Source organism: Elaeis guineensis, chromosome 1 (assembly GCF_000442705.2).
Source record: "Elaeis guineensis isolate ETL-2024a chromosome 1, EG11, whole genome shotgun sequence".
Taxonomy (NCBI): Eukaryota; Viridiplantae; Streptophyta; class Magnoliopsida; order Arecales; family Arecaceae; genus Elaeis; species Elaeis guineensis.
The window spans coordinates 7,111,726-7,124,763 of NC_025993.2; the positions used below are offsets into that span (position 1 = coordinate 7,111,726).

The 13,038-nt window shown below is 36.0% G+C and overlaps 3 protein-coding genes across 6 annotated transcripts; 1 reads left to right on the plus strand and 2 right to left on the minus strand.

Annotated features, from left to right (window-relative positions):
• Positions 1 to 2,607: 2,607 nt before the first annotated feature.
• LOC140852446 (uncharacterized) lies at positions 2,608 to 4,611 on the minus strand. 4 transcript variants are annotated; one of them, XM_073245514.1, is made up of 7 exons: positions 4,512 to 4,611; positions 4,220 to 4,422; positions 3,885 to 4,123; positions 3,576 to 3,797; positions 3,412 to 3,504; positions 3,235 to 3,318; positions 2,608 to 3,154 (listed from the first exon to the last, which is right to left on the minus strand). In XM_073245514.1, exons 4-7 carry the CDS (start codon positions 3,738 to 3,740, stop codon positions 2,717 to 2,719), a joined length of 780 nt encoding a protein of 259 aa, XP_073101615.1. In that variant the 5' UTR covers positions 3,741 to 3,797; positions 3,885 to 4,123; positions 4,220 to 4,422; positions 4,512 to 4,611; the 3' UTR covers positions 2,608 to 2,716. The 4 variants fall into 4 exon arrangements, with proteins under 4 accessions (XP_073101615.1, XP_073101672.1, XP_073101583.1 ...); XM_073245571.1 differs by lacking the exon at positions 4,512 to 4,611 and having other exon boundaries at positions 3,412 to 3,483; positions 4,220 to 4,489; XM_073245482.1 differs by lacking the exon at positions 4,512 to 4,611 and having other exon boundaries at positions 4,220 to 4,488.
• Positions 4,612 to 7,074: 2,463 nt separating this feature from the next.
• LOC140855572 (uncharacterized) lies at positions 7,075 to 7,899 on the minus strand. Its single transcript, XM_073251583.1, has 2 exons — positions 7,873 to 7,899; positions 7,075 to 7,488 (listed from the first exon to the last, which is right to left on the minus strand). Exons 1-2 carry the CDS (start codon positions 7,897 to 7,899, stop codon positions 7,075 to 7,077), a joined length of 441 nt encoding a protein of 146 aa, XP_073107684.1.
• An 862-nt stretch (positions 7,900 to 8,761) lies between these two features.
• Positions 8,762 to 12,791, plus strand: LOC105037358 (cytochrome P450 71A1). The gene is made up of 2 exons (XM_010913031.4): positions 8,762 to 9,694; positions 12,075 to 12,791. Exons 1-2 carry the CDS (start codon positions 8,801 to 8,803, stop codon positions 12,696 to 12,698), a joined length of 1,518 nt encoding a protein of 505 aa, XP_010911333.3. The 5' UTR covers positions 8,762 to 8,800; the 3' UTR covers positions 12,699 to 12,791.
• Positions 12,792 to 13,038: the final 247 nt, after the last annotated feature.

Here is a 13,038-nt window from a genome sequence, read left to right on the forward strand (position 1 = left end):
TATTAGGCATGGAGCCTTGAGAATTCATTGAAACCGGAACAATACTCATGGTGAAAATGCAGAGTTTTGGGTGAAAGAAAGAAGAGAAAAAAAAAAGAGACTTGGGTGGATAGACCTCTTACTGCTATGATACCATGATAGAATTGGAAGCTTCAATTTTATTGATATTCTGTAATATATTTATATAAAAATTTTTTTATATATATATCCTTCTAAACATTCAAATTTGTATGAATATTCTTTCAAAATTGATATTTATATATGTACCCTCATAAAATATTTATTTTGCATATATGTCCTTCTTTTTTTTTATTTTTTTACATATGTACCCACATCATTTAATACCATTAAAAAATGAATAGTTTAAAATTTAAATAACTAAAATATCCTTATGAATAGATGTGTAAAAAAAAATTTATAAAAATATATATACAAATAGCAATTTCATCAGGGTATTCATGTAAATTTGAATGTTTAGAAGGATATATATGTAAAAAAATTCTAATTTAATTTTTATCTATTTCATCTAAATGGATTCTGGCCCTCTTACTTTACAATATAGTAATATATTACATAATATAACAACACAATGATGATATTATATAATATTTTATATATTAAAATACTATATTATATTTTATTTTTATGTAAGATGGGATGATTATGTTCTTCTTATAACAACATGATATACCTTATACATTTCATAAAGATATTTTTGATAAAAATTTTTAAAATAAAATATAATAAAGTTATAAATTTTTATTATTATATAATATCTAAATTCACAACTATGCCCATTCTATGCAAATATATAAGCTATTTATCTAATATTCGGTTTAGATATTTTTTTTAAAAGCATATTATTATACTTTAAAGAAAACATGGATGATTACTTTATCTATTTTTTAGATAAAATAATTTTGATGTATTATTTGATAAAAAGATCATTTTATCTATATAAATTAATAAATTAAGTAAATTTATTATTTTAGTTATATATATTAATTTTTTTCTATTAAAATAAGAAAAGAATTAACAAACCAAGAGAGGTATATTTATGTTAAGGATTTTTTGCATGTATATCATTTCAAATATTCAAATTTGCATGAATATCCTCATAAAATTACTATTTATATATATATCCTTATAATTTTTTTTTTTTGTACATCTATCCATAAAGATATTTTAGTTATTTTAATTTTAAATCATTAATTTTTAATGATATTAGATGATATGGATACATATGTAAAAAAAAAATTTGTAAGGGTATATATGTAAATATAAATTTTAAAAAAATATTTATATAAATTTAAATATTTGAGAATATATATATATATATATATCTATATAAAATCCTTATATAAATACAACTTGGTGAGCAAGCAAGCTCAAATAAGGAATACAAATCAAATTAGAAGACCATACATAAGAGGAGAATAATTCACAAATAGTAATTCCCTTATCAGCCTCCACTTACATCCAAAAAAAAAAAAAAAAAAACCAGGAAGAAGAAGAAAAAAAATCTTAGCTTAATTTGGTCCTTGACATGTGCATAAAGCTTTCTGAAAAAACTTGGCGGCACTACAAAAAATTTGATTTTTTGCGACGAAATTTTTTCGTCGCTAAAAATCTTATTTTCGTCGCTAATAGTATTTGCGACGAAATATATCGTCGCTAAAAATTTGTAGAGAAAGCCTCGTAGCAAAAGACTTTAGTGACGAAAATATTTTATTTCATCGCAAAAAATAGTAAACCCAGACGACGAAGTTATGTAGTATATTAGCGACGAAAATATTTTGTCGCAAGAGCTTAAATTTTCGTCGCTAAAATTGCAACGAAAAAAATTTCGTCGCTAAATATTTTGATTAAAAAAAATTTTTTCTTATTTTTTGCGATGAAAATTAATTTTGTCGCAAAACTTAGCGATGGATTTCGTCGCAAAATAATTTGTCGCAAAAAGTTCGTCGCAAAAATTGCGATGAAAAAAATTTTCGTCGCTATAATAGCAACGAAAAAAAATTTCGTCGCTATAATAGCAACGAAATAAAATTTTCGTCGCTAAAAGGGCGACGAAAATAAAAAATTTTGTCGCTATAATGGCGACGAAATAATAATTTCGTCGCTATAATTGCAACGAAATAAAAATTTCATCGTAAAAAGTTTAAATTTTTAGCGACGAAACTTTTTTTCGTCGCTAAAATAGCAACGAAATAATTTCGTCACAAAAGTTGCGACGAAAAAAAAATTTCGTCGCTATAATGGCGACGAAATAATAATTTCGTCGCTATAAGGATGACGAAATAAAAATATTCGTCGGCATAATTGCGACGAAATAAAAATTTCGTCGCAAAAGTTATAATTTTTAGCGATGAAACTAAGACTTTCGTCGCAAAAATAGCAACAAAATAAAAAATTTCGTCGCAATGAATAATAAATATTTTATTTTTTGGGTTCACAAATTTTTTTGCTATAAAATTAATATTTCGTCGCTAAAATAAATTTTGGATAAAAAATAAATTTTTTATTAATTTTTCAAAAAAACCTGCTCAAATACAAATTATCTGATCAACCATATTTTAAATAAACAGTATGTTAACACAATAAAAATATTCTAAGTCAAAAGACCAATTTCAAATAACAAAAAGTTTCATAACCATCTTTGTCATATACAAAAATATAAGTCCATACACCATTTTAAATTTAAAATAAGTACAAACTAAGTATGATCTGGCTCATTGGCCTCATTCCCTCCTCCAGGCGTCGATCCCTGACCCGATACGTGTCGCGATGGTGGTGCAGAGGCGGCATCATGTGACTGTAGAGGTGCTAACTCAGAAGCATCAATACCGAGCCGTCCCGCCACCGCAGCTACGATCCTCTCGAGCGTCTGACTACGATTCATCCAGTAACTAATCTGATCTTGCATCATGCTCATGGATGTCCTAACTGCCTCTGGCGCCGATGTATCATCAGACCGGCCGGATGACGAACTGCGTGATTTTTTGGACCGCATGCTATGACCAGATCCTAGCTGCCGCCCGAGGACGGTATCCAAAATCGTATCATCTGTCATCAAACAAACCTGCTGCGATCCAGTATCACCATCAGATCCCACCTCCCTCGTCGCCTGCTCTCTCAATTCTAACATTTTTTCCTTCACAATAAACAAAATAAAATCATAAATTTTTTTCAAACTCTTTAAAAGTATTCAAAATGTAGAGTAATGATACTTACATGACGCTGCCTCGCCTCCTCGGTCACGAACTCGCCACTCTTGTTTTGATAGAATTTAGCATAGGCGTCGACTCCGGATAGTCCCTGTTTAAACAAAAAAAAAGAAAAAAAGATATCAAAATAATGTAAATATTTAATAAAAAGTTACAAAATATGATTGCAAATGTAGTTACATACCATCCTCTTCATTCCCTGTGCAAAAGAGGCACTTCCTTGCGTGTGAATAGAATCAATCTTGCTCCTATTCACCTTATTCGCCTCCGATCGTCGCTACAAAATACATACAATTATAACCAATAAAGGACATAACATAATTAAAAAACTTGGAACACTAGACATACCTGAAATGCCTCACTTCCAAAATGCTCACATAACCACCGCCAATCGTCACTAGACCCAGCCCAATTTCTGTATGGCTGGGTCACAGGATCAATCCCCTTCGCCTGCAGCTCATTGCAGTATTTATGAAGCCTACATCGCCGATCTCTGTATCTATTTGCAGCCATTTTGAGAATACATGCCGTCACTTCTTCGTCAGTGCAATCCTCGAAGTCAATATTATCCTACACAGTAATCATACCAAAAGGCAAATACATGAAATTATTCATATAATAAAAAAATTATTTATATAACCAAAATTTAATTCTTACCCTGATGTGAGAGACTAGAGCATCACGGTATCGAGGAGCTACATGCTTGAAACTTTCAGCAGCCCACGAAAAATGATTTCACATATACAAACTGATCTCATTTGCGACGATACTGGCCTCTGTGCCAACCGGATGATCTCGAAATATATGTACCTTCGATTTTTCATTGTGTGTATGCACATATTTTTCCAAAACAAGACCCCTACTAGGACCACGCACTGCACGTCGATGCTGTGTTCCTACATGTAAAAATTGATTAAATGAACATATATCATGTATCACTAAATGCATATAACAAAAAAATATATATGGTTTATAAATTGATAGAGATGTACCTGTAAGGGGATGATGCTGCGGTACCATGGCCTCCGGCTGGGCAAGCTCTGGCTGAGCACTAGGCGGCTCTGTGGACTCGGGCAACTGAGTCTCATCTAAATCCTCTGAGTCATCATGCAAAATGCTAAAGTGAGGATGTGTATCATCAAGCGGAGCCTGCTGCCTACCCCGTGAATGTCTACGTCCAGGACCAGTCATGATGCTGCAATGATTAAAATAATTTAAATCAGTAAGTAATCAACAAAACTCAAGTATTACATAATATAATAAAAAAAAAATAAATTGAATTACTTATTCATATTAATTATTGTTCTCAGATTCTGAACTCGTGTCCATATAGTCATCTTCGACGGGAGTCATAGAAGACTTCGACCCTGAAGTACTATCATCATTGTCGTTAACGAAGTCATTATTGGATCGTGCTCGTGTCCGTGCCCTTATGGATGATCCAACAACAGAAACATCCTCAAGTTCATAGTCGTCTCTTTGTAATTGTCCTATGTCAATCGTATCATCTGGCACTAATATGTTATCTGGTGCTTGCATTTGATATGCTTCGTTTTCAATAATTGCACAGACTTCATTCTCAAGATGTTCATCGTTCGGGCATGTGAAAAGTGCAGGATCAAATAAATGCCTATGCTGAGCCCTTATTGCAACTCACCAAGGCTCTTTCATTTTGTTATCATCAATATACCACACTAGTCTTGCTTGCTTTGCAAAAATATAAGGATCACTTTCATACCATACATGACCAGTGTGGACACTGACGAGTTGAGGATCTATAACAATTGGCCTGTGTCGTCTTAAGTCATACCATCGACACTTGAATAACACAATCCGTCGAAGACCACTATATCTCAACTCTATAACCTCATGCAGAACACCAAAAAAATCTATTATTTCACCCTTGTGCTCGCCCTCCACGCTTATTCCACAATTCTGTGTGGTTCGATCACGATCGCGATCTTCCGTTAAGAATCGCACACCATTGACTATGCATGCTGAATATACTGATACACGTCTGTCAGGTTTTCGTGCAAGTGCAGCTAAGTCATTACTGATACAGTTAGGATTGTCTATACGTAGCTGAGCTATCTACAATTAAAAGAACAATAAGCAGGTTAAATTTGACAAGATAAATACTATATAAACAAACTTTTAATCATGGATGAACATGAACATAACTTACCCATTCGTCAAACTATGATGCGAATTGATTCCTATGTCGTGCCGCTGCTAATGTAGGATTACTTCTTCTGAGCTCACTTTCGTGTTCTCTGAAGTGATACAGTAATACCATGTATATTTTAATTAGCCCAGCTCATTTATAAGGTAAATTGAAATTCCTTGAGTTTGTATAGTTTGCAATCCATAATACCATATGGTTCACCAAAAAGTCACATTTCCTTAACGAAGTTAATGACAGGATGATGACCAACAAGTTCTACAGACTATCTGTTACCAGAACACCGCAAGCTTCATAATATTTCCTCAGCATAGCATTGTGAATCCAATTGGAATGCCAAAACTAAAGCAAGGAATTTTCCTAGCCAACCATCAAAAATATCTGCATGAGAAATTTCATCAAGAGCTAATCCTCCAGTAGTTGTTAGAGATTTGTCACTCATTGTTATAGCGTTCAATGCCAACAGACTCAAAAGTTATAGCATGCCACAAAAATGAAGGTGGTGAAGGAAAACAACCTCAAGGACTGAGAAAGAGACATGATTCATCCTAAAGTTCAGATAAGGCTGCAGCACATCACTAATTGGAGTGATTACTGCTCAATGTGTCATGATAATTTCACCCTCCCCTGCCAATTCAGCTGCTCTTATCACCCCTCCTCTCTCTCTCTCTCTCGTGTTCCTTAAGATCCTCTTTGCCTTTGCCGGTGAAAAAAAATCTCCTCTTCATTTTGTTTTTTCAAAATGGAAAACATTTTAGGCATGTCTTAATTATCTGGCTTCAATTCTTTTTAAAGTTCCTGGCCTTCTCTTTTTATAAATTAGGTTCGAGGTTATTCATTTACAGTTGGATTTCTAGATCTAGTTTCGTAGATTGTATCAATCTCATGAACACTAGAGGTAAGGTTTGAATTTTGGACACTATACCCAGCATCTAATTAGGCCTGGGATAAAAATAACCTGAAAATTTCAAAGAAGGGGCCTACTTCTGAAGTTCACCCACCCAAGAGTATATAATTCAGATCCACATTGGGATCAAGTAACATGCAGATTTACTTAATTCACTTGCACCCCAATCTAAAGCCTTCATTCACAAATTCAAGGCAGTATCCAAACCCATGATTACTTAAAAAAAAACATTAGATTGCTCCGATACACCTCTGGACAAATCGAACATATAGGATTTCAGGAGGAGGAACAGAAAAGAGGAAAGCAATACCATGAAAAGTGGGAAGCGAAAATAAGCGAAGCTGCTGACAAGTGGAGGGTCAAAATCAGGATCCAACTCAACAAAGATCGGGATGCAGTAAAAACCAATGCGATTAAGACATTCTCTTTCAGTATTTTCAATCTCATTCTCTTATCAATGCGATTAAGAAGAACCAACAAACAGAAATGAGATCATCAAAGTGACCAACATAATGGGATAAAAGACCAATGCAAATATTATGCTTCTCCTCCCAGCAAACAGAAAATACAGAAATATATGTTTGCACCCAGGAAGAACATGAACCCGATTCAAGCCGGTTACTGGTATTTTATTTTTTGTCATGTATTTCCCATAATTAATCTCAATCCCACAAGATAAGAAGATAAACTATGAAGGATCAAAATATTTTAAAAAAAATTTAAAACCCTAGATCCAGAATCGTGGAAGGGCACAAAACCTAGGAGATGATCTGGCACGATCGGAACCTGGCGGTCCGGTTCGCAGCACCGGAGGCGACGAGGAGGAACAGGAGGAACTCCTCCAGGAAGGCACCAGAGGCGGCCGCGTCCTTGGCGTCGGGAAGGGCGGCGAAGGCGGAGACGAATCGGACGCTGCGCTCGGCGGCGAGGGAGCGGCGGGCGCAGTCGAAGACAGGGGTCAGGGCTCGGGCGAAGGAAGGGAAGAAGAGGCCGGGAGGGGCGGAGGAGCGGAGGGCGGAGAGCTCTCTCAGCTTCCGGGTGTGCACGGCGTGGGAGAGCCGGCACTCGTCCAGAACCCTCACGATCTCGCGATCTCGCGATCTCGCGATCGCGCGGCGGTGCCGGCCCGGCGGCGACGCGGCGGTGGCGGCCCGGCGGCGACGCTGCGGCGGCTGCGGCGGCCCTACGAAAACAAAAAAAAAAAAAAATAGACTAAGAAAGGGAGGGAGAGGCCAGAGAAGAGGGATTGGAGGGAGGCGGGAGAGAGGGTGGCGAGGCGGGAGGGAGATGGCCGGCAAGCTGGGAGGTGGGCTCGATCAGCGACGGGGGCGGGCTCGAGCGGCGACGGTGGCGGGGAGGGAGGGCTCGACGGCGGTGGGGAGGGAGAGAGAGAGAAGATGGTGGTGGGGAGGGAGAGGACTTACCGGGAAGACGACCGACGATCGAGGAACGACGGCTGTCGCCGGAGATCGGGGAGGGAGCAGATTTGGATGAGCGCGGCGGAGATCGAGCCGGGAGGGAGATAACGCAAAAAATCAAATTAGGGCAGAATATACCTTCGATTTTATTTTTAAGCAAAGCATATTTAGCGACGAAATTAATTCGTTGCAAAAAATAAATTTTCTATCGCCAAAAAATTTGATTTTTTGCAACAAAAATATTTTCGTCGCAAATGATTAATTTTTGGCAACGAAAATTTAATTTCGTCGCAAATGATCGGGAAATCAAGTTTCTCGCAACGAAACAAATATTTCGTCGCTAAAAATTAAATTTTTGGCGACGTAATTATTTTCGTCGCAAAAAAAAATTTAGCAACGAAAAATTTTTCCGTCGCCAAAAAAAAAAATTTTTTGCGATGAAAAAACTTTCGTCGCTAAAAATCAATTCTAGCAACGAAATTTAAATTTTCGTCGTAAAATATTTAAAATTTTTTTAATAAAATAAAATTTAGCGACGCAATAGTTTCGTCGCTAAATATAAATAAAATTGGTCGCAAAAGTCTTTTTTTTTTAGCAACGAAAAATCAATTTCGTCGTAAAAAATATAATTTTTTGGCGACAAAATTTTTTTTGTCGCAAAAAATAAATTTTTAACTACGAAAAAAAAAATTTCGTCGCCAAAAAAATTTTTTTTTGCAACGAAAAAAATTTTGTCGCTAAAAATGAACTTCTAGCAACAAAAAAAAAATTTCGTTGCAAAAGATATAACTTTTTGCAACGCAATTTTTTTCGTCGCAAATACCTAATTTTTGGGGACGAAATTTTAATTTCGTTGCAAAAATCTATTTTTTTTGTGATGAAAAATATTTCGTCGCTAAAATTTCATCGCAAAAAATCAAATTTCTTGTAGTACGGTCTGTAAAAAAAAAAAAAAAAAAAAAAACTTAGCGGTGGAAATTAACGGGAGCCCCGGCCTGTGCAGTATTCTGCTATAAAAGGACAGGGAAAGGGAACCAAGAGGGGATACCAGGAAGATCACCAAACCATGTCTCTCTCCTTACAACTTCTCTTTGAGCTGGTTCTCTTGCTCTTCCTCCCCTTTCTGCTACTTCTAACTTTGAGACAAGCCTTTTCCAGGAAGGCCAGACTACCACCATCACCACCAAAGCTTCCTTTCATAGGAAACCTCCACCAGTTGGGTGCTCTCCCTCATCGGTCGCTCCGAGCTCTGGCAAAGAAGCATGGACCACTCATGCTTCTCCATCTCGGCCAGGTGCCCACCCTCATCGTTTCATCCGCCGAGATGGCCCGGGAGATCATGAGAACTCATGATCACATCTTTGCTAGCCGCCCTCCTATGAAGGCTGGTAAGATCCTTTTGTTCGATGCCATGGACATCGGCTTGGCACCATACGGTGAGTACTGGAGGTATGCAAGGAAGCTTTGCATCGTCCACCTCCTTAGCAATAAAAAGGTGCAATCTTTTCGGTGCTCGAGGGAAGAAGAAGTCGCCTTTATGATCAAGAACATCTCCCGAGCTTCTATTACACCCGATCCTGTGAACGTAAGTGAGATCTTGCATGCCTTCGCAAATGATATGCTCTGCAGAGTTGTTTCAGGGAAATTCTTTAGAGAAGGTGGGAGGAACAAACTGTTTCGCGAATTGATAAGGGAGAATTCCGCTCTGATTGGAGGGTTCCATTTGGGGGACTACTTCCCTTCGTTGGAATGGATGGACGTGTTCTTTGGGATGTGCGCGAGGGCCAGGAGAAATGCTAAGAGATGGAGTGGTGTTCTTGACGACGTGATCAAGGAACACGCGGATCAAGTGAAGGATGAGACGCATGAGAAGGACTTTGTGGATGTGTTGTTGTCCCTTCACAAGGATCCCGGTGTGGACTTGGCCCTCACAAAAGAAGATATCAAGGCCCTCTTAGTGGTAAGTTCTCTGTATCACTTATCACTGATTAGATTTAAGAAAAAAAATTTTATAGTCGGATCGATTATGAAAAAAATTATGGTCGGATCATACATATATTGGGACATAAATAAAAAAAGAGACGATTACGTGATGTTTTTCTAAACTGTTCAAATATCTATAGAGTTTATCCAATTTTTTTTTCTTAATATTTTAACGTACGCATAAGGATGCGCAGCCACCCACCTTGCGATGAACGTTTTTGAAACATATCCGATCATAATTTTTTTCATAATCAGTCCGATTATAAAAATTTTATTTCAAATTTATTTTATAAATTTGTTACTTGATTTTAGCTTTAAGCGCCTCTGAAGAAACTGACGGTAGTACTTGGCTTTGCAATTTTTCTTAACAAATTGGGACTTTCATTCAATATTCTCCATGTATCAAACAATTAGTTTTTTTTTTTTTGGCTCATCAAGTTTTTCAACGATTGATAAACCTAACTAGAAGTTCAGAGGGAAGATGGTCCTAAAGTACTAATAGTCTTTTTATTTTAGGTTTCTTTGATCTCAGAAAATAAGAAGGGTGTGGACTTTGGTAAACGGAATGAATGGAATGTTCATCAAACTATTTGATGGTCCAACGCGACTGGTCATTGGATCACTCATTAAGATGAACGAAAGCGGACCATGCATGAGTTGGTCTATGTCATGTGATGTTTACTTGATTGATAGATGATCACCATCGCAACTAGGTTCTGCTTCTTGTGAGTATAAAATTCTGGATATTGCTCATGAGATGCCCACAACTCAACCCTGTAGTCCTTGAACTTCAAATGGGATTGGTTAAATGTTACAAATGTTTCTACACCGGTATCTCTTTGAATTAATGAAACCTAAAGGTACTTTAAGGTTTTTTCCCTGGAAAAAATTGATACCTGTCCTTTTGTTTTACATAAATCCAATCATGCACAGTAGACAAACTTGCCGTATTATAGGACCTGCACATGGCTTTGAGCAGCATATAAGACAAATTTAAGTTCATATTGCTTTGCCTAAGGTTCTCTTGCGTTGGAGAAAAGGCGTTCGAGCCTTGAAGGTTTTCAATGCACGAGCTTGAATTTGAGTACGTTGAGCCACCGCAAGGTCTTGAACTTGAAGGCCTGGACAGAGAATCTATCATTATTAAAATTCTGCAGTTGGTACGATGCCCTCTGACGTCAGGTTCAGAAGAACGAAAGTTGACACCTTTGCTTGAAAACTTGTACCACGGTGGGGATAATTTGTTTGATCGATAGGGACAGCATCTTGTTTATTAGATTTATTTTTGGATTGGTTGATAGCATCCCGTCTCTCCTCTTTGCTCCTTTGTCTACTTTCCTTTTCTCCTTTTTTTTTTTTTTTTTTTTTTTTTAATTTTTTTTTTTGCTTTCTCCACCGTTGATTTTACCCTCTACCTTTTATTTATTAATAAAATATAGTAATATATTTTCATATTTTTACTCAAATAATTTTAAAATTAACTAATTCATGAGATACTAGAAGAGCGAAATTGACACGTCAATCTAGATTTTAAGAATTAACGGTTAGAAATTTCTAATAAAAATGATATCCATAATCTTATAATAGTATGCCCATCAATTTTTTTAAAAAAAATCAGTCTCGATGAATATCTCCATGAACGGTACTGTGAGTATCATTCTACTCTATACATTTAGGGTGCCTTTGATTAGCCATTGAAAAAATATTTTTTTTATTTTTAATTTTTAAAAAATAAAAATCAAAAATCAATATTTGGTAACACCATTAAAAATAAAAATTAAAAATTAAAATAATTAAAACAATTATTTTATATGTAAAATAAAAAATTTTTGCTTTCCAAAACTTGCTTTTCTACTTTTTTTGCTTTCGCACATCTAAAATACCAAATCAAAAAGTAAAGAGCCCGAAATTTTCTCCCTCGTCGAGCTCTTCATCTCTCCACCCCCTTCTTCCTCCCTTCTTGAATCCTTCTCCCTCATTGAACTCTTCACCTGCCATTCCCAAATCTTACTTTTTGCTTTATAGTAATGTAGTTATTAAACATACTTTTTACTTTTTTTATTTTTACTCAATAATAATAATTAAAAAAAATAAAAAATATTTTTTAAAAATTAAAAATTAAAAATATAACCAAATGTATCCTTAGAGTAATGAGCACTGTTTTTCCAACTAATATTCAACTAATTATTTTTTTGCAAAACCAATATGCAAATCACTGTTGCACCAACATGTACCGGATAGTATATGTTATTTATCAAATCGATTGATTGTTATATTATAGTCTGATTGTGGATGATCATCGGTGATTTGTATAAACTTCAATCCATTCTTTTACTCATTAATTTTTTTCTTATTAGGATATGTTTGGTGCTGGAACCGATACATCTTACATAGTCTTGGAATGGGCCATGGCAGAACTTATTCGAAACTCGCAGGCGATGGAGAAGCTGCAAGATGAGGTTCGAGGCATAGTTTCGGGAAAAGACTTGGTCAGAGAGGAGGATTTAAGTGAGCTGAGTTATTTAAAAGCTGTGATAAAGGAAGTTCTACGATTGCACCCTCCTGCTCCATTATTGCTTCCAAGAGAATCCATGGATGATTGTCACATAGAGGGCTATGAAATTCCTAGAAGAATAAGAGTAATTGTGAACGGTTGGGCCATTTGTCGAGATCCAAAAGTTTGGGAGGCACCAGAAGAATTCCGACCTGAGAGATTCATGGGTAATCAAATTGATTTCAAGGGGAATGACTTCCAATTCATTCCATTTGGATCTGGTCGGCGAATTTGCCCTGGTATGAACTTTGCGATTTCCACGGTGGAGCTTGCACTAGCAAATTTAATACAATGTTTTGACTGGGAGTTGCCTCATGGCATGGCAAAGGAGGATCTAGATATGGATGAAGCTCCTGGCCTCACAAACCCAATGAAAAAGAGGCTTCACCTGGTTGCAAAACCACGTGGCTACTACATGGACCTGTGAGTGATGACCAGTTCCACTAAGAACAAGTATTAGTTCTTGTAATAATAACTAATAATGACTACTTTGTTTTCACAATGCAAGCTTATGGAACTAGATTTTGTGTTTTGGTCCAAAGTTATATCCAATCTTCAATGCGGTAAAGATAGGAGAAAAAATAAAAATAAAATGAGTGCCTGTCAACTTAAGGCTACATTGGTAGTTTGTTGGCTAACTTTCTTAATGAAAGAATATTTTAATTTATCAAAAAACTTCCTTTAAAAAATAAGATAAATTACCTTCTCAAAGATATGATTGGACTTTCTTATCTCAAGTCTCATTATTCAGCTTATATATGACGCTA